General features: G+C 32.4%; 1 protein-coding gene across 1 annotated transcript in view; it reads left to right on the top strand.

Moving 5' to 3' along the window:
- Positions 1–9,203: 9,203 nt before the first annotated feature.
- The window catches only part of LOC129945466 (homeobox protein caupolican), a 252,581-nt gene continuing 239,181 nt past the window's right edge, over positions 9,204–22,603 (top strand). The window contains exon 1 of the mRNA XM_056055238.1: positions 9,204–10,802. Coding sequence (XP_055911213.1) covers positions 10,740–10,802 — 63 coding nt within the window. The 5' untranslated portion in view covers positions 9,204–10,739. The remainder of the gene's footprint in view (positions 10,803–22,603) is intronic.

Raw genomic sequence — 22,603 nt, 5'->3', positions numbered from 1 at the left:
TAACTCTTTTCTTTTGAAAAAGAATTGTTTAGCTGCGGTGCAATTACTTTTTAAAATAAAGTGTGATTTTCTAAAAGCTACAGGAAAGTTTTTCAAAAATAACACATATAAGTCAGAAAATTGCATAAAATCTTTAGTTGAATCGATACTACGGTCCATATAATTTAATTTTTGAAGATTTTTTCATGGAAATGTTCACACCGACTGGGCGTCAAATAGTCGCTCCGCTTAGTCCAATTTTGGCATACTCTTTCCAACATTTCGGCCGGTATCACACGAAAAAAGGAGTTTCAATGTTGTCTTCCAATGCGTCAATTGAAGCGGGCTTGTCTGTACAGACAAGAGCTTTAACATAGGACCACAAAAAATAGTCTAAAGGCGTTGAACCGCACGATGTAGGTGGCCAATTGACCGGTCTCAGACGTGAAATAAAATGTTCACCGAACTCGCCTATCAATGAGCCCATTGTTGCGCGTGCTGTGTAGCATGTAGCACCGTCTTGTTGAAACCACATGTCATGCAAGTTAAGTTCTTGCATTTTGGGCAAAAAAAAGTTGGATATAATCTCACGGTAGCCATTCACAGTTACGTTACGATTCCCATCATCTTTGAAGAAGTAGAAGAAGCATTGGTAGCTCTTGCAACACTTTTTGAAATTTACTCCAAAATAGACAATTCTGCTAATTTACGTAGCCTTCAGTGGGTCGATTAAACTGACCATAAAATGAAAGAGGCGTGCGTTGAACTTTCTTTACAGAGCATTTTGATAATAAAATTCAATAATTTGCAAGCGTTGTTCGTTTGTAAGACCGAACTGATTATGTTTAACAGTGAAATAAAACACGAGACGTGCGTTAGCTGTTTTAACGAGCGTTGTCAAAAAGGTAATAGCTAAATCACCCTTATAAATGCACTGTTGTATTCAGTTAGAAAAAATGTAATTCTTTTAAAAAAATTGTTTCGTAATCTTCACAAATTATTTCGGTTACAAATTTCAAGTGTATTGTCAACATACTACTACTTTACGACTTTATAAAACCTACGACAAACTTGTTTTTGAAGATATTTTGAAAATTTTACCAAGTTTGTGCGAAAAGTTTTTAATAATAAGACTTTTGACTTCTTCCTGATTTTGACACTTCTCTTTTTATACATTTAAATCCATAAAAATGAAGGAAAATAAAAAAGATTAAAACCGATGGGCAATTATTTCTTCGACTGGAAATTAAAATCAAATTGTTTATTTAAATAAATATTAAACTTATTTCTTATTTAAATACGAAATATGGAACTAAAGAAAATGAAAAGCTTAAATGTCGAAAAGTGCCAACGGAAATTTAATTTTAATACTGCAATAAATAATTCCTGCATTTGTAGCCATCTATCACTTTCTTATAGATATAAGCCATGGTCATTCGCCTTACTTACCTTTTTTAATTGAGCGAAACTTAATTTATTATTCCTTTACACTGAACAACATACTTAAATCGAAATAAACTTTGATGGTTATACGAACATATACTTCTTTCAACGAACAAATAGATTGATAAAAAATAATTGCATCAACTAATGCGAAGTAAAGTTATTACTTTTTCCTAGAAAGCCAATCCTTGAACAAGCTAAAATAAAATTAAAATCACCCCTCTCTCACTTTTCTACTTTTTTAAGGTGACTATTCTAAGATTCCCCATAAAGGTAGCACTCTTAACATCGACTTCAACATCGACATCTTCAAATGCAGGCCAATTAAAGGTAAATCAAATCAAAACCAAGCCAAACATCCAAAGTAGCGATGATGGCCGACTGATAAGTCATTTAGGTTTGTGTGTAGTATCTATACCCTACCTTACCAGGCTTCAAACTCAAGCATATACTTACCACTATCTATTCCTGCCTTAGAAGTATAGTGAGCAAGTATAGTAATGGCATCTATACCTGCTTATAGTGAGCACTCCACCACTCCCCCATTATTTTTTATTTCAAAGTTATTGTTGTACTTAAACTCATTTATTTTTATTTTGTAAACCACCAACCCTTACAAGACACTACCGGGCGGTCCGACATTGCACCCGTTGCTACAACAAGCACCACCAACCATTACGCTGCTTGCTTACATGCAGTACTTGGATGTTAGGTAACTGGTTTTTAATGTAAACACAGTAAACGAACAATGGCGTATAATACCCGCGCCCCCGTGTCACGCGGGTCGTAAAGACCCACTGATGCAACTACTTACATCCCTGCAAGACGAGTCCAAAACTTTCGATTTGTATAGGTACCTTCCAAGTAAAGTGTAGGTAGGTAGGTGTATTAATGGAAGGGGGTAAGAAAGCCGTATAGCCCAGAAGAACGCATACTGTAGGTCCATATATACATAGGTACTTTAAGAAGCAGGCTAAGATGCTCTTTTTCGTATAGCTAACCACCTAACCTACCACTGCTGCTCCATTAACAGCAAAAATCTGTTGGATCAAACTAAAACACGCGCGTGGAGCCATTTCTGCGCTTGGTAGGTACTTGATACTTGGAACTTGGTATTGCTTTTGCTGTAGTGGCCATAGTTTGTGCCTTGTGTGTTTTTATACATGGCCAGGGCATTACATCAATTCGCAAAACTACATGTGTAGCTACAAGAGTGCAGAAGCAAAAGATTGGGGTATTGTGGGGTATGTATTCCTACCTATCTAACGATGGTAGTATAGCTGTTAAGTGTATATTGTGGTGGGATGTAACCACCCAAGCCCCAACCATTCTCACCCCACTTAAGTTGCAACCAAAACCTACCAAACACCAATTGTACGAAGCTACCTCAAAAGCAGACACTGCAATCGGCCATCATTTTTATTGTATCGCTGCTTTTCGAATGTAACTGTGTGCGAACTGCCAAGGCACCATTTAAAAATATAAAAACAAAAACTTAACTGGAACTGGTTTCGCATTCGCATAAAAGACGAACAAAAAAAATCAATCCAAATATACCAGATTTATAAAGCTCCTACTATAGGGTTGCCGACGTTAGTTTTCTGTTCTTACCTAATGAAAACAGTGGAGAAAAAATGGTACACTTTAAATTTTGGATGGAATGGTTGTTTCCTCATCTCCTTTGGACCTTGTTACTATAATATAGCTTTATGGTGTTAAGAATTAAGGAAAAGCAGATGTTAAATGATGAGGGGGTATAATATTTGAGTACTTTAAAAATAAGGATATAAAAATGTAAGTATATACAATTAAATTCGAATATAGTGACTTCGAATTTAACGACAGTTCGGTTATAACTACGAAACTTAATGGTTAAGTTTGGTTTGAGATTAAATTGTTACTAATATCATCCGTTGTAACAACTTAAGCTATAACAACCATTTTGGTTATAACAAACACTATTAGGAGTGTCGTTTTTCATAAAAATCCAAAATAATGAACAAAAACAAAATACAAGAGAATGTCTAAACATGATACAGTTATGTTTAATTTAAAGCATCAAGAGTTGTTAAGCTTGCAGACTTTGAACAAAGATACATTTGAAAAAGAGGACTCAACTCTTTCTTAATACATTGCACTGAGGGACAATGCAAACCATATTGCATCAAAAACAGCATGAGCGGAGAATTTTGATGACGACATCTAAGGGCTGTCGAAAAAAATACAGTGCATGGGAACTCTGACGACGATGATGGTACCAAAAGCCCTTCAATAGCTGAGGCGTTCAATGCGAAAGCATTGTTAACAACTTGTGTTAACTTGTGAAAAAAAAATAGAAATTCTTTTCAACAAAAGCGAAAAAATAGTCTAAACAACTTCTTCGAGTTTCAATGAAAGACAAAAATTATGAAAAAGTGCGTATACGCCCAGGTGTACATAATATGACCACTTTCGCACAAATCGCAACAATAGAATATTAAATAAATAAATTGAATTGAATTGAATAACTTTCCTACAAACTCATTTTAATTTGAAGTCAAAAAACATTTAGATGCGTGTGTAAGGTTTAAAGTGCAGTTTTATTCAAATCATTGGAATTTATGAGTGGGACTTTAAACCTTACGGAATTCTGCACAAAAAAATGTGGCACTTTAATAAAGAATTAACATTTTTTTGACTTTCTTACATATTTAGTTGAACATGTATTTATTTTAGTAGTATCTTTGTTGAATTATTATTTTCTAACGATTCTTGAGATAAAATTACCTATACCAATTTTATATCTATTCAAGAATTTGATATACTGTCAAACACTAGGAATCCAACCACATTTTCGAATCGATTTTTACTTTTCTAGCTGGTGGAAGTGTTGTACTCAGGAACATTTACTACTTTTGAATAGGTACATATTCACCATGACAAATTTATAAAACTAAATGGTAAATTAGAATAGAGCGTTGGAATTCCCTTAGATAAAAAATAGACTACTCAAAAATGGTATAAAAAAGTGCGTCAGTAGGATGACCCCAAAAATGCAAAATTTTAGAAAAAACGAAACAAAATAAAGACATTTTTACATTTTCTGGTCTAACAAAATTTGTTTACAATGAAAAATCCTTTTTTTTTAATCACAGAGAAATTTGAACCAGAAATTACGAAAATCTTCGATTAAGGTGTCATTGTCTTCAAATTGTCTGTCAACTTCATAAACTGGCACAATTTCCACGTCTTCTGGTTGAATTCAACTTCTAACAACCCTTGAAGTGTGAATGGGGCATTATCCTTTTAGAAAATGAAGGGCAAAGGTCCAAAAATGCTTTTTTATTTTTGGTAATGACGCTTCCAGCTACTTTTAGTATTTTTCGTTTATGATTGTGGACAAAAAGTAAAATTCGATTGGGCCAAAGTAGGTTATAGCTCCCCACGCCGATACACCTATACGAGAATATCCATTTGTAAAATCGATCATCTAGCGAAAGTTATTATTTGAGGCCCAGGAGCACAATGCGCTGTAGCGCCAACTAATGTAAGTAAGTAATTTCTTAAAGTTAATTTTGATATTTATTCACTTAATCTTCAGTCTTATAGAAAATTATATGTAATTATTATTTGAAATCTCTATTATATATGTGAATTGAATTTGAAATTGTATATAAGCATTAAATTATACTAATACCAACTTAAAGATTTCGGAAAAACTGTTGCAAATAGTCTAAAAAGAAAATTCGCTTTGACATAGTGAACAAATGTTCACACTTTGTTTTGAATCCATTTTCATCATTTTTTTAAAGGAAATATTTTTAGAATATGGTATCAACACAATTTTTCATTATTTCTAATTTGCAAAACATTGCAGACAGTAACACGTATTAATATGTTTTTTTTATTTCTTAATTCTGCACGTTTTAAAATCCATTTCTGCTCTGTAATTGATCAAAATCAAACGAAAAATAATATATAATATAAATGAAGCGAAATATTCTAAATTCAATCTCTCCTGCCTTATAAGCCTTCAACTTAATCGGAAAATAAACTGTATGCGTTTTTCATAGATTTGAAAGCTGCGTTCGACAATATTAACAGAAACGCATTATTCTACAAACTGACACAGCTTGCTATATCTACAAAAATGGCATTGATTCTTAATTATTATTAATTAAGGTGTAAAACAAGGTTGTGTTCGAAGCGCTCTGCTATTTATCTTGTTCTTAAACGACATTGATTCTGATTTGCCGTGTGAGTTACTACGGAAGGAGTATGGGTAAAAGCTCTACTTTCCGCAGACGACATAGTGCTATTCTCAGATAATCCTGCTTCCTTACAGATAATGATAAACAGCTTTGCAAATTATTGTTCCAAATGGCAACTGCATGTGAACCTAACAAAATCAGAAATAGTTATTTACGTCGAGCAGCTGAAGAAAAAATATTTTTTATAATATAAAGAAAGATAAATGTCATTTTCATACAGATTTTCATTATGCGGACAGGGTTTACTCGGGAAGAGTATATTTGTCCGGCAACTGAAAAAATAGTCTCAGTGTCCGGACAGCTTAATTTATATGAAGTTAGAGGTATTTTTATTCATTTAAGTAGCTAACCTACCAGCCTAATTTTTGTATAGGATGAATGCAGACAATTTAGCACAAGCCTTAAATGATATAAGGACGAACAACAGCAGCATAAGGCAAGCAGCGATCAAGTACGGAATATGCCGCTCAACTTTGCACGACGGATTAAAGGGAAAGAGACTAATCACCGAAAGGGCTACAAAAATGGGCCCAGAACCATATTTGAAAGCTGACGAAGAGGAAAAAATAGCTCAATGGTGCGCGGATTTGTGCAAGTGTGGCTTCCCCTTAAAAATGGATGATTTATTGAACACGGTTCAGAAAATTATAAAAGACTCGAAGAGAAAAACTCCGTTCAAAAACGATCGTTCAGGAAAGGCATGGATGCGAGCCTTTTTTAAAAGGAACCCCTCTTTATCTTTGCGAGAAGCGGAGACCATCAATAGCCGTAGTTACCAAAGAGGCTATTTTAAAATGGTTCAGAGAATTTGAAGATTACCTGGAAAGCATTAAGCAAGCACAAATTATGGAAGACCCAAGAAGAATTTTAAATGAAGATGAGATTAGCTTTTGCCTCTGTCCAAAAACTGGCAAAGTTATTGCTCCAAAAGGCTATACAAATATATACCAAATTTCAGCTCGTTTTTTCTGCTGATGGAACCCTTTGAGCCCATGGTCGTGTTTCCATATTTGCGCCCACCGAAAGATATCGGCCAAAGTATGCCAGAATCTTGGTTTTTAGGGAAAAGCGAGAGTGAATGGATGAGGAGCGAAACCTTTTTTGAATATGTTGCCGACTGTGTCCACAAACGATTACTTGCCAACAGCGTTGGGCTACCCGTTGTATTGTTTGTAGATGGGCACAAATCGCATTTGACTTTAGAGCTCAGTGAGTTCTGCAGCCAGAATGAAATAATTTTGTATGCGTTACCACCCAACACCACACATATCATGCAACCCTCCGACGTAAGTGTCTTTAAGCCACTAAAATCAGACTGGAAAACAATCCGCGATTGGCAGTCAAAAAATTTATGACAACAACTCACCAAACAAAACTTCTGTCCACTTTTGAATAAAGCAATAATGAGGAATAAAACATGGTGAACACTATTAAAAACGGCTTTAGAAAATGTGGATTATTTCCTTTAAATCCGCAAGCAGTTGACTTCACAAAATGTGTTTAAAACAACACTGAAAACTTGTTAATTGCTCAAGTTCCTCAACTGTCAGACGAAGACTAACCTTTAGATATCCCATGACTCAATAACGCTTCAGGAGTGGTAAAGGCTCTCAAAAAGCAATTGCAAGATGTTGGAGTAGATGCTGACATCGTTTTGAAGGTTTTTGAGACTGCAAAATCAAAAATTGCACAAAATGATTCACCGGAGGATATAATCGTCGACCCAGATACCTTAGGCATCCTTGGAGGATTAGGGGACCTAAGCGTTGGAGTGTATAATCTCAATGGAGAGGGTATTCTAGAGAAAGAAACTTCAGAAGCGGATGGCTTAAGCACAATTGAACCCGAGCCTGTACCGACAAATATTTAATTTATTTAAATAATTCATGGTTAAATATTAAATAAGTGAATTAATGTGTTTTGTTCCTTTTGTGTTAATTTTTAAAGTTTTTTATAAACCTTATTAAATATCATTTGCCTTCATATTTTTAATAAATATTTATTTTATAGTTACTTAAGTAAAAACTAAAAAAAATATCTTACTTTTTACCAAAAAATTGTGATATTTCATTTGCTCATAACTCCAATGTAGTACCCGTGGCATGATGGTTAGTGCGTTGGACTGTCATGCAAAGGGTCTTGGATTCAATCCCCACCTTAATTTAAAAAAATAATTTTCGCGGGTACTGCCTCTTGCGAGGAATTGACAAATCCTTCAAGAGTAATTCTTGTCATGAAAAAGTGCTTTCTCAAATTGGCCGTTCGGATTCGGCCGAAAATTGTAGGTCCCTTCCATTCCTGACAACAGTACTCGCACACAGGAATGGTTGAGAGTTCTAAGTCACTAGGCCCTGTGTTCACAACGGACTGTTGCGCCACTCAATTTAATTTAATTTAATTTTTTCATAACTCCAATAAACTTCTAAACTCCATACAAAAATTCTTTGTCCGGACACTAAAATTCATTCGTCCGGAAACTGAATTTTACCGTCCGGATACTAAGTCGACTTTTTTTTAATTATATTTTTTCTAATTATTGCAGTAAATTATTAACAAATAACAAAAATCGAAAATTATCGGAGAATATCCAATATTTTTGAACAAATCAAAGTACTCGAGGTGGCATTGATAGCTTAAAACCTATTACGAATCAAAGTTAAAAAATACGTTAAGTGTCTGGATACTAGTGCCTTTACCCTAACTGGCGCCTTACACAAAAAAGAAACCCCCAATCACTTTTTTTTAATAAATAAGCACACTGGCAACCATGTGGCACAGCTATTTACGTATACATACATTAAAAACAATTTAAAATCATCTCTAAGCTTCTTGCCAAAGCACTGTAAAATGTGCCAATGAATTAAATATAAAAATAATTCTTGTAATATTTGACGTTTCAACTGTCAATATAGTTACATAGATACTGTTACTCCGACATTAACCAGTAAGCATCTTCAATAGTTCATTCAACGAGAGCAATATCACGAATTGCTTTATTTTTCGTTACTCTGCCTGCTTGCACCCAGAGTCCCAGAATAAATTGGAATGAAAAAGCTTTCCCATATGATGGCTTCCATGATTATGGTGTTCTGTGCTGTGTGCATAAGAAGTACCTACTATACTACGTTACGAGTATGTGAGTTCCATGGGAAGGTGTCATGCTTTTTCTTTAATTTTGCTTCTTCTGCTTCGCACGCTGTTTACAGCAGTTGTGGCGCTGTTAGAGTATTGGTGTCTAGTTGGGGTTACCTACATTAATAATAATTGTTAATACAACTACACTATAGTCACTCGATGGGGAACGATCCGTTGGACAGACAGCTCTTTGGATAAAAGAGGTCGCTGGTGTGCAGTTTTCTTATGGAAAAAATGTCTCTGTCCACCAGGGGGCGGTAAAGTGAGGAAGGCGAATGCTTATACATTACGTAGGTACTTCGCTTCGACTACTTGCTTTAGAGTAGAGAGCTATAAGCAACAGCAGCAAAGCAACGCAAGCAAAGTGCATGCTTGCGAACAGCTAAGCCAGTTTCCTTTGGTTGTTGCGATGTTTAGCAGATGTTTGGCCGTTTTTTCGCTCGACCGTGTGCCTCGTCTCGTTCCATTGGTCGCTCCGTAGTGGTTTGAGATTTTGATTTTTTTTCCGCCCGTCCGTCTTGGTTTGACGTTTGTCAGGCGAATCGCCGACGACGACGCATCACATCGAGTGATAGTGTCTACCCGGACCGGTAAAGTAGTTGGGGCGATTGTTTTGTACCTATTTCAATCTTTTCGTTTTCGTTTTTTTTTGTTTTCATTTTTTGGTTTTTGAAATAGAATTTGTGTATCTGTCTGTCACTGTTATTGTCGTCGTTGTTTTTGTTGTTGTTATCTTCTTATCGCATCCACCTTTCGTGTAAATGAAGTTTATCTATGTACAGTACATCATCGTGGTGTCGGTTTTGTTTGGTGTTTTGCCGTCGCTATAATTGCGATCATAACGGATTACGGCAATAATTTGCATGGTCGACGGAAGTTCACTGTTCACTTGCGAATTGCGATACGATACGAGAACGTGTAGACGTGAATAAATAAAGTACCTATAAAGGTGTGTGTGTGTTTTTTCGAATTAAAAGACCACAAGCAACACGAATACTTTTAAATATCCACCCGTTGCCGTTACAAAGTGGAAAACATCTTTGACGACGAACGCGACGAGCAGCGAAAAAAACGAAGACAACCCAAGAACACATCCATATCAGTTTTATATCGGTTTTACGAGCAAAGAGCAAACATACATTGCACTTTGTGTAGAGATAGTAGTTAGCCTACTACCTATAATTGTTGTTGTTGTTGTTGTTGTTGTTGGTGGTGTTGCTTCTGTTCAGTGTAAGTTGTGTTATAGTAGTTGGTACTTAACTGTGACTCCTCTCTAATGACAACCAATCGACGGTAGGTGTGGTTGGGGCATCATACATCGTGTGCACTGTCTGTCTAGCTTTTGGTTTTATAGTGCTGCCGCCCCCTTTAACAAGTCGTTAAAACAGAGGAAAAAGAAATATAAAAAAAAAAAAAAACAAAAATGAAAATGAAAAGTATTACAGCGTCTATGTTTTACTTAGTTGTAATCGATGTCGTTTGGTCGGTTATCGGACAGGCAACCAATTAAAAAAAAATCAGCTAATGAATCGCGCGCTTGAATTTTAAAAACCAACCCCAAAATTTTTTACGTGCGTCGCGTCTTGGGGGTTAGTTATTTGCTCCATATTTGTTTTTTTGTTTGTTTTAAAGCAAGGGTTAACTACTTACCTGCCCATTTATTGGTTGTGAAGTGGTATTTTGAAATTAAGTGAATAAAATTCATGTTAAGTTGTTGTAAAAGGTGTAGGTTTTCAATCTTTCATTTTAGCCAACCAAGCAATACTCTTACAAAACTTACCTCTCTTCTTAAATTTTGGGTAAATTCACCTTAAATAATAAGTAACGAGAGAATAGGTACTCCACACCGCTTTTACCTACAATTTAAGGTATTGCTACACGATATCTACTCAAATAAATTTGTAGAAGGAATATTTTTAAAATACCATTTGAATGGTTGAGACTTTGCGCTGCGACATGTCACATTTTTCGCTGAGAGGATCACCAAATAATCAGGTAGGTCAAAAGACTTTATTTATGTACATATTTTGAAAGTTACCGAAAAAGTAAACACTTCCGGTGCCTATTATTTAAGAACAATCTACTAATGTCACTGAAATTCTCAACTCATAATTTAAAGTAATTGATTGAGACGCCTTTAATATTTAACCACAATTGAGATGGAAACCTTAGAGTTCTATTTTTGAACTCGGTTTTTTATGAAAATCATTATGAATATTTAACATATCATTCAAATGTCTTTTTCTTACATGATTCTTTTGTATATCTTTCACTGGAATAATATGATTTTTATAATTGGAATTTTGGAATATGGAATAAATTAAATTCTGCCTACCTATTGGCTCTTTTTTGTGTTTGGTCAAAATTTCTTCATATCACTTGCCGTCAAGGGCGGATTCAGACTTTTCATCAGGGGGGGGGGGTGTTTCACACACTTAGATGAGTTTTTACTCACCGCTTAAAAATGTTCTCTAATGTTTTGTAAAGGATGCTAACAAAATTTAAAATTGCTAAAATGAAAACTTCAGTAAGTTATGGTCTAACTATTTAATTTGGATGACTCATATGAAAGCATTCCAAGATTCGAACAATTGTCTAAATATGCCATATTTAAGAGCTAAAATACAATAGCTTAGAGGGTTTTTGGTGCATTTCGCGCAGAAATGTAGGAAACTATTTGAAACGATTGGTTTTATTCCAAAAACAAAACACACTTTTCTTGATTTCATTTCTATTAATGCGAAGAACGCTGCAGAAATTTAGAAATCCAGAAAATGAGAGAGGATCTGTTATGTAAAAATGTTGGGCTTTTTTTTTACGTAGTTTTTCCGAACTCAATTTCCGGGAGTCTCTCATTACTATCGTTATCAATCTGCTTAGGCACTCGTATTTGGATCTTATAAAGGCGTCAACAAAACTTAAAAATTGTAGAGACAAGAAGGTTTGGTTCTTGAATTTGAGGAAATTAAATTAAAACAAAATAAGGTAAGTAAAAATAAGTTGGGAAGAAAAGTTTTGTAGTACTCACAAATTACACGTTTCAAAGCTTTTATATCAATAGATATGAAACGTTTATTATGTTTTTACTTAGCCATTAGTTTAACAAAAGTGTCACTTGATTTTTTGCGACATTTGTATTATTGAAATTCATGCTTGAATCTCAGTTCTAGAGCATCCAAAGCTAATTCACTTCAAGAGTAGATTTATTTAATTTTTTAAGATCTTTTGTATTCAACAGAAAACCAATTTTAAAAGAAATGAAATGCAAGACTGGGTCGAAAGAACTTGATAATTTCTTCCAAAAAGTCTGTTTAAAAATATTGCCTATAGGTAAATGTACCCCCAAAATAAGTTTTTCTTAAAAATTTAAATGCAATTTTTTTGTCAAAAAATCTAGATTTTTTTCGAAAATCATTTTAAATTTTGTCTTAAAAATATTTTTGGTATAAGCACTAAAAAAAGAGCTTATAAATATACATATATACATTTTACATTTAAATTTCGTAAAAAAATGTCCCCTTTCTGAGATATCGAGTTTTGTAAACAAAATTAGTAAAAAAAAATAAATTTTTGATCATAAAAAATCATCATCAATTTGATCATTGACAAGAACTTGCACAGAAAGAGAAGATTTTTGAAATAGTTCCATTATTTCTTAAGAAAACTTAAAAACAAAATAATGATGTTTTTGAGGGGTACCCTTCTGTAGTAATACAAAAATATGTTTTTCTTGTTAAAATAAGCCAAATTAAGAACACAACATTTTGAGAAAGTTTTAGAAAAATCACATGTTTGAACCAAAAAATTTGTGTGGGGACTTCTGTTATTTTTTGTATTAATAAAATGATAAAAACTCCCTTCACTAATCAGCTGAAAATCTTAATTTCAATCAGAACAACTGTTTGGACTGTAGGGGCTAGGAAAGACAGACAGACGGAAGGAATCGAGGTACCCACTTTTTTCAAGGTTTCTTCTTAAGAACCTGAATATTTTCTCTTTTTCTTACAAACAATTTTTATGAAAATTATTTAAAGCATAACTAAAGATTTTTCAAGTTCTAAATTGAGCGAAAATCAAAATTTGAGTTGTTTCATGACCCCTACGACCCCCCCCACTGGAGCCGCCATTGCTTGCCGTGTTTGTATTTTATGTTAGTACATTAGGCTCGGATCTATCGTTTCTAAAAGAGGTTTCCAAAAATTATGATATTAATTTGTTTTCCAAAACGAAACTTTATAAACGGAAATTCTTTAAATTTATTCAATTACGTATGAAAACTTTTGTAAATATTTTATTATTAAAACTATCAAAGATTATAAGATTTTGAAACTTTGGGTTGAATTATCATTGGATTTATACAAGATAATATTGTTGATCTTTTTAATACAATCAAAGGGTCAACTATGGTTTACGAACTACTTACAAACATTAATAATCAAGAGAAATAAGGCATATAAGGGTTGGGAACGTTTTCGATCAAATGCGATATTAAATGTGTATAAGGCTTTGAGAAATAAGGTTATTTATAAAATAAGAGAATTTAAAAAGCGGTTTTATGCTCCACGGCTTGATCCATCTATTGCCCGCCACAAACTTTGGAAAAACGTAAAAGAAATTGGAGTTGGAAAGCAAACAAACTGCATAACTACAAACATTGACTGCAATGAACTAAACAAGAACTTCTTATCAACACCTAATATTCATTCAAACTCTGACAATACTCATAATGAACTAAGAAATACTCGTATTCCTTGTTCACAAGCAATAAGAGATTTCAACTTTGAAAGAGTAGAAGAGTCTGATGTGTTGGAAGGTTTTGTATCGATTAAATCAAATTCTGTTGGATTCGATAATATACATCCGGTTTTTGTAAAGGCTATTCTTCCTTATGTTCTTAGGTATATAACGCACTTGTTTAATACCATTCTTATTAGTGTTGTTCTTCCTACTGCTTGGAAATATGCAAAAATTGTTCCTGTTCCCAAGAACAAAGATGAATTCAAGCCTATTTCTATTTTACGCTTTTTATCTAAAGTATTTGAAAAAATTATGATAAGAAAATTTTTTCATACAAATCGGTTACTTTGCCTAAACCAGTCTGGCTATCGTCCAAGGCATAGCTGGACAACAGCCCTAATAAGTGTAGTAGAAGATATTAGACAATCGGTAGATAGTGACAACATTGCTTTTCTCACATTGTTAGATTTTTCTAAAGCATTTGATACTGTGAACCATAGTATATTATGCAAAGAACTTAAAGAGCAGTTCAAGTTTTCATCAATGTCAGAAATGCTGATTAACTCATACCTTCAAGGTAGATCTCAAGCAGTTGCAGTTGGTGATTGTATTTTTGACTGCTTGCCTTTAAGCAGGGGTGTCCCTCACGGATCAATTATGGGACCACTACTCTTTGTTATATACATTAATGAGCTTCCCTCATGTCTTGTAAACTGCTCCATTGATATGTATGCGGATGATGTCCAAATTGCGGAAAAGTTGTCCTTTAGGTCTTGTAGAGAATGGAATAGGCGAACTAAATGATAATCTCAATCGAATTTTACACTGGTCAGAAATAAATGGACTCTGCTTAAACCCAACAAAAATGTTTAAAAATATCACGTAGGCCTATTGATATATCAATGCTTTACGAATGCTTTACGTCACACAGAAGATAACACCAGTTAGAACTAGGATGATTCTCGCAAAAACATTATTAATTCCGTTAAAGCTGTTTGGCTGTGAACTATTTTCGAACTGTAGTTATGAGCAAAAACGAAAACTCAATGTCGCCTATAACTGTATTGTGCGATATATCTACGGACTGAAAAGAAGAGAACATGTTTCATCTTTCGCTAAATCAATATGTGGCCTCACTTTAGAAAGTCTTTTCAAGTTTAGGACTTTAATTCTGCTTCATAATGTGATGCAAACACATCAACCCTCCTACTTTTACGATAGAATCCGTTTTCCACAGTGTACGAGATCCCGAACGATATACTTTCTTATTATCTGAGCGCCATTTTTTTCATAAATGCCATCCGTCAATGGAATTCCTTACCCCGTTTTGTTAGATTAATAAGCTGCTCAGCCATGTTCAAACTAAGGCTTACGCTTAAGGAATACCTAGGGACACTTAATTAAGATGGATGTTCATTTTAAATAACTGTTTTTTTTAATAACATTTTAGTTAATTTTTGAGTATCATCATTAATTTTTTGAGTATATCATTAAATAATTAACATTTCTTAAATTTTGCTTTGTTAAATCACTCCTAAAGTAGCACACGAATTTGAATTTGTATATAAAGCTTGCGCTATAAAGAAGTTATTGTATCTTACTGTATAATGTTATTCCTTTTAAATAAAGAACTAAAATTAGTGTTTAGTTTTTAGTTAAGTTCAGACTTGTAGCGTTTTTTCATTTCACATTCTAGCGAGTATGAAACACAAAGTTCAATCATAAGATACTGGAACGCTAAAGTGCATTTATAAATTTCAGCTATAAAAAAGTTCACACTATAAAGAGATATCACACCATGCTGACAACTAAAATATTATTTTGAATAAACAATCTTAAATACAAGATATTGTATGAAATCTTGGTTTCTTAATTTATCAGTTAAATTATGATAGAAGACTGTAAATTGTGAAATGTGTGCAGTTATTCAATTCAATTCAATCTTTTTTTTTCAGTTCGTATTCTACAATAACATATTTTAAGAAAATTTTACAAAGTATGGGAATATGCCGCCTGTCATAAGGAAAATACCATTGAAAATAAAAGTACAATCAGAAAGTAAGGTTTTACAAATAAATAATAAACTAGGAGGCTCAACAGCCCGTTGAGGACTAGAGCCTAGTGACTTACGACTCTCAACAATTCCTGTGTACGAGTTATCTTATCAGGGGGCCTACAGTTTTAAGACGAGTTCGAATGGCTCATTCGAGAAAGCAGTTTTTATGACAAAAATTACTCTTGGAGAATCTTTGAATTCTTCGCAAGAGGCAGTACTCGTGGAAGAAAAATTTTAGATAGCACAGGCAGGAAGCGAACCCAAGACCTCTAGCATGACAGTCCAATGGACAAACCATCATTCCACGGGCACTAAAGGTTTTACAAATTAATTCTAATTTAATAAGAAGTATTTTTTGCATATATTTACCAACGAAATTTATAATATTAAACCTGTGACTTTTAGTTTAGCCGAAACAAAAATATAAAATAGTAAAAAATGCTTATTGTTTAGCAAAAACGAAAACAAACTGTAAGTTGACCTTTTTAACGTACAAAGGAGTAGTGGTGACTTACAACATGTTCAAATAAATATGAAAAACGTATCCTATAAATGGTTTCCAACCACGTTCAGCAATTATAATATTGGACACAACTCTAAAAAGTGTATTACATTTTGCTACTCATCAATATTGTAAATAGAACAAACAAGATTCAAAACATATATTTACAGTCTATAATTTAATGTTGGTATATTAGTTCTGACTCTGAAAAAAGCTGATTTCTTAAACTGAAAACTCATCTCTGAAATAATTGTTTTCACCTAGAGTAAGACTTAATTGTCGATAAACACTTCTTGACGTTAAAAGAGAAAGTCTTTCCATGCAATTCTGACATAACCCTTGGTCCAAGCGAGCTATGCAGTAGTATAAAGACATTTTAATTCTTCGGAATCGGAAATTCATTCAAAACAGCTGGATCATACCAGTTTTTTACTGGGCTTTAACCACTATCAAAGCTTATCTCAAGAAATAATTTTTGAAGAATTGATCGACTCATTACCTTGATAATCCGCATTTGCCTTTAAGATTGTTAAAAAAATGTAAAGTAAGCCAGACTCCGTATAGTGTTTTTAGGAAGCCTTAAAATTCGTTTGAAAAATATCTGAACATTTTTAAATTCTTCTAAATGCTCATAACCGTATATTTCAGCTATTCAATGAAGAACTGAAGATTTTAAATTTTGAAACTGCATCAACAGTTTTTACTAAATAAAAAAATAGACCAGAAGCTAATTTAAAGCATCTTTTTTTCTTTAGCATGTCCATGAACATTTAAGTTATAAAACCAAAATATAGCCTAGTTTCGACGATAACCTATAGATCTGTTGCTTGATCATAACACCATCATTTTAAACTTCGAGCTATTCATTTTGTTATATCACTGTACTTTTGTAACTTGTTGATTTGAAACTGTAGAGAAAACGGGTTACCTAATATGATAATATCAACATCAACTACCGTAATATCTCCTGGGATGTGATTTTTAACATTATAAATAACGAAAATAACAACGGACTTAAAACACAGCCTTGAGGAACTCCTATTTGACACTTGAAGTCTCTCCATTTGTTTTAGCCATCTAAGACAAATGCAATTATGTTCTTAAGCAACTTTTCATACAATGGTATGAATTTGGTTTATAATCCTATTATTGAAAGTTTGTAGATCAATGATTGACTATAGTCACTGTAAATTCACGTAAATAAAAAAAGTATGAAAACATTTCTTTGTAAGAATAAATCGCTTAGCCAAAACTTAACACAAAGATTTGATCAATAGTTCAAAGGATTGAACAGAAGCCAGCTTGGTAGAAACGTATCATATTTTTTTGTTCAACCTAATTCGTTAGCTTAACGTAAAGTAATTGTAAAGACAAAATTTCTCAACGAAACACAGTAATACTCCTATAGTTTTCTCCTCACTATATAATATTCTATTTAAGAAGCTTTAACTATAAGAACTTTGGAGTGGCATATTTATAGAACTCAACATATAGCATCAGGAACAGACGCTTTGTTATTAACTTCCCATAGGAGTTATTGTAATGGGTCCGATTTGTCAAATTGAAAATTTTGACATTTCTCGACGTTTCAAGGTCCCTAGATTCGAAATAAATGATTTTTAGAAAGATGTCTGTGCGTGCGTGTGTACGTACGTTCGTACGTCCGTACGTTCGCGAAGTTTTTTGTCGTCGTCTATAGCTCAAGAACCAGAAGAGATATCGATTTCAAATAAATTTTGTTATACAGATAATAAGACAGAAAGATGCAGAAAGGGCTCTCAACAAAATTGCGTGGGTAGTTTGTTTACCATAGCAGTTTAAAAAACCTAACCCTAAATATCTTACGAACCAAAAACGCTAGAGAATTGAATTAAATTTTATATAATATATTGTTACGATATCAAAGAAGTTTATTTTTTGAAAAAAATCCATTTAACGTTTTTTTTTTTTATAAATCAAAAAAACTGAAAAAAAAATTTGTCACTTCCAAAATTTTACGACTAAAATATGATTTCATCTCCAAAACAATTTTGTGCAACGAAGAATAATGTTTTTGACATTTTAAAAAAAAAAATCTAAAAAAAACATTACTCAAAGTTGGTAAAAATTGAATATCGATTCAAATATCTTTTTAAAAACTTGAAATTTAGGCTTCAAACTTATTTTATTTTATAAAAAATATTGTTTTCAACATTAGGACAAATTTTGAGAAAAATCGAATTGACAGTTTTTTTTACAAAAAATTAAAAACCTAAATAAAAATTAACAAAAATTTGAAATATTGGCTTCAAACTAATTTTTATATAAAAATCCAACAATCCGATTTTTTATAAAAAATAAAATCTACAAAAAATAGTACGCAAATTTGGTAAAAAATGATACGAGTACATACAGACAAACTTTAAAGCAAGACAAATCGACAGACGGGATGGGAAGTTTTCAGTGTGGGTCGCATCCCAACCTCTTTTTTTATCAGAGATGATTTCAACTCCATCATTGTAAATGAGGATCCTAATTTTGGGATGGCCATATTTGGGATCATTTTTGAAATCGGAATGGCAATAAATATCTATCGTAATAAGTCGCGAAAGCATTTACCTTAATTGAAAGTGCATTTTGAGCAGAATCTCAAAAAGCTTTTGATTCTTTACACATAGGTACTGAGTTTCGAAGCTAGGTCTTGTAGGTACTTATCTGTTTTGTTTAAGTACAGAGTCGTTTATATTCTTGATTTGCTTGTAGATAAAAATATTTTATTTAAATAAATAATCAAAATTTTAGCACAAATAAGGTGAAATAAGATCAAATTAATGCTTGTCTATAGTACCTAATTTAAAGCCGTGACCAGAAACTAAAACAACAGGATTTTGCGGCCTGCATTAATCAAAAAATAAAAACTGTTGCCCCACACTGATACCTTCCCATTTAGAATGCCCACTAAAAATGTTCAAATTTTAATTTGTATATAAACCAATTAAATTTTTGTATTTAGGGAAACTAAAAAATGTTACTTTAAGCTGGTTTCTATTGAGATATATTCAAAGAGTTTAATCAATAAAGTAGTATTTTTGTTTGGGCTTTGGTTTTTGGAAAGAAACCCTTCCTTGAACAACATTTATATGGGAATTACCAACTTTAAAAGAAACATTAAATGTTTAATAGTTTTTTTTAGTATTTTATTCTCAACCGGATTTTAAAGTTTTACAAAATAAAAATAACAACATGAAGCAAAAATAGTCGAATAATCATTCTAACAAATTTGTATTAGCTTGTTTTTGTAGTCATATTTTTTGTAAAAAAAAGAAAACTGTTACTTGAATTTTATAAAAAACTTTAGCAAACATTACTTTATAAACAACTAGCAACCCGCGACTTCGTCCGCATTAGATAGTCTTAGGTTAGGTTAGGTTAATACATTCTAAGAAGAAGATAGGTTACTGCAATACATTTTTGTATATAACGTTTTTTGTTTTTCCTTCCTTGGCCAGAACGTAAAGATTTTGTGAGTTTGAGACTCGTGAGCACGCTACTTATAATTGTCCATGGCAAAAACAGTTTTTTTTTTCAAATTTACAACTGCAACTTTAAGCGTTCGCCACTGAACTTTATTTATTGTTATTGCAATTGCTGCTTTCAGAGGAAACTATTTTAAACTGAAACGGCAATTCGGTTGGAATTATCGGAATGCGGGGAATTAAAACCCTTTTTCCTTTTGCTATTCTTGTCATGATAATAGCATTTATAATATTTCGTCCTAGGTAAGTAATCTTTAGCCATGTACTATTAAATAACTTTGGTGCATCATGGTTTCTCAATGATGTTGTTTTCCCGTAATACCAATTTTATCGAAATATTATTCAAATCTTTGTTAATTAAGGAGTGAAAGCGATTAGATTCCCCTGAAAGTAATTTTCCCATGGGAATGCGTTGTTTTCCCGACGTCAAAAGTAACGCATGTCCTTTCTTAAGTCTCAAACTATCTCCTTACCAAATTTCATTTAAATCTGTTTAGTAGTTTAGGAGTAAAAGCGATCGGCCCACCTGAATTTTCTCATGAGAATGTGTCATTTTCCCGAGGTAAAAAGTAGCTTTTCCTTTCTCAGGTATCAAAATATCTACATACCATATTTCATGCAAATTGGTTCAGTAGCTTAGGCGTCATTGAGTAACAGACAGACAGACAGAGTTACTTTCGCATTTATAATATTAAAAATTATGGATTTTTTGTATTATACATAAAGTAAGTTTGAAGCTTGAAGTTCTCAAAATACTTGAATCAAAAATCAATGTTTGACAATTTTAAGTTCTTTTTTGAAGGCTTACCTTTTTTGTAACAAATCAAAGTTAAATTTTAACAAGAATATTCTGCGTAATATAAAATAGGTTTTATTTTTATAGTTTGGTTGAAAACCAACTCTTACCAACATTTAGAAGTATTTTCTGTAGAGTTTTTTATGTTGTTTTAAGAAATTAATAAAGAAAATTATACTTAATAAATTATTAAATAAATTGTTTGGCGCAACAGTCCGTTTGAGAACTAGGGCCTAGAGACTGACAACTCTCAACCAAGTACTGCCTCTTGAGGAATTGGCAAATTCTCCAAGAGTAATTCTTGTCATTAAAAGAAAATTATACTTTGCATAGAATTAAATGAGTTTGCAGTCAACACTAATATTTTTTCACAATACATTCTAGAAACAATTATTTTTTAGCAATATTTATTATCTGTATAAAGAAGAAAACCCACTCCATCAAATTTAAGCAATTTCTGCATCTTTTGGTGTCATTTTCTGCAAAACAGAATTTATTTGAAGTCGATATCTCTGCGAGTTCTAGAGATATGGTCGTCAAAAAAAGGTATAACGAATGTACGGACAAACAACATCGCTCTTCAAAAATAATGACTTTGTTTAGCCGAAAAATGTCAAAATTTTCAATTCAATTTCAATGGCCATACAAAATTCTCTAATTTCTATTTTTACAAAACTAAATAATAAAAACTAACTTCTTCTTCTATTTTCGAAAGTTTTAAGAAAATTATAGAATATTTAGATTCTATTTAAAACCTTTGAAAATTGATTTATTTAAAATAAATCCATTTTTAAATGTTTAAAATCTTATTTAGTTAGCTTACAATAAATTTTTAAACTTTAAATCAAAAATTATCAAAAAGCTATTATCCACGTATTTTATTAAGTGTATTTTTACCTCAGGTTGTGATAAACTATTCTTTGTCCCTAGAGACAATTCTCTTTTTTTCGCTATAATTTAATTTAAAATCCAAATATTTTGACAACGAAAATGATTCCACAGAGTTGCTTATCATCGATAAAAATTTAAAACACAAATTTGACACAATATAAAATTATTTTATAAAATAATTTATAAAGGTGCTCCATATTGGCTTCGAACATTTCAATTAAGGGGGTATTCTGGTCTAGAAATTAAAAAAAAATCGATTTTTTTTCTTTTCATATTTTCATAGTTTAACTATTTAAGAATATGTCTACGAGAGGATTTTCCCAAATTCAAATTATTTTCGGAGAAATAAGTATTTTGTTGAGCAGCCGTCCAAATCTGTTGGGCTGCAACTAATAGAACAAAAGACATAATGGGGTACTTTAAACGCGTTTTTCTCAGAACTGTCTTTTTGAATCTGATACCCACGATTTCTCAGGTTCTGCCATCTACTACGGCCATCCCCCAATTTTCATTTTTAATATTTATAACAAATCGAAGAATTCAAAAAAATTGTATTTTTTTTATTTTTCTTTAGACAGTCGCCATTTTGTAAAAAAAATGTTTGTAACTTTTCCGTAGTTCCAGACATTGCGACATTACTGTAGATTAATTATATTTTTTAGTTTTTGATTTCAGATTTCTAGGAGAGTTAAATTCGTGGGTATGGTCACGCACCAAATTTTTGAGACGCACCGCTCCATCAGCTGATAACTAACGGAATTTTGATTTTTTTTTACTTTTTTATTTTTTTTTGTATGCTTCTAATGTAAATAAATAATTTATACAAAAATTGATGGTAAAATTGTTGCTTGCTTTTTTCTACAGCACTTCAAAAATTACCTAAGATTCATGTCTCTAGACCAGAATACCCCCTTAAGCTTGTAAATTCAACTTTTGCATTCTTCTTTTGTTGCGTTTGTTGTTCGAACATTAAAAATTTCTTATACATAATTTTTGTATAATCTATCAATTTCAAAAATTTGACACAAAACGAATAAGCATCTTAGATATGATAAAACCGTCAAAGGTCAAAACATCTGGCATCAATTTGATGTAATTTTTTGCTTTGATACATTTTAATCTCAGGATGAACGTGATAAAAAATATTTGTATGATATTTTGTTATCGAATAAAAAGTCAAATTTATTGTTTTAATTTACAGTCAATCAAAATCAATCTGATTCATAATAAAATTCAATTCAGAATCAAAAACTTAGACAATCTATAGTAAGTAAATTTTCCATGTTCCTCTGTGAACCT

This window comes from Eupeodes corollae, chromosome 2, assembly GCF_945859685.1.
Source record: "Eupeodes corollae chromosome 2, idEupCoro1.1, whole genome shotgun sequence".
Lineage (NCBI taxonomy): Eukaryota > Metazoa > Arthropoda > Insecta > Diptera > Syrphidae > Eupeodes > Eupeodes corollae.
Note: the sequence above shows the minus strand (reverse complement) of the source record. Positions and strands in the feature narration are given on the sequence as shown.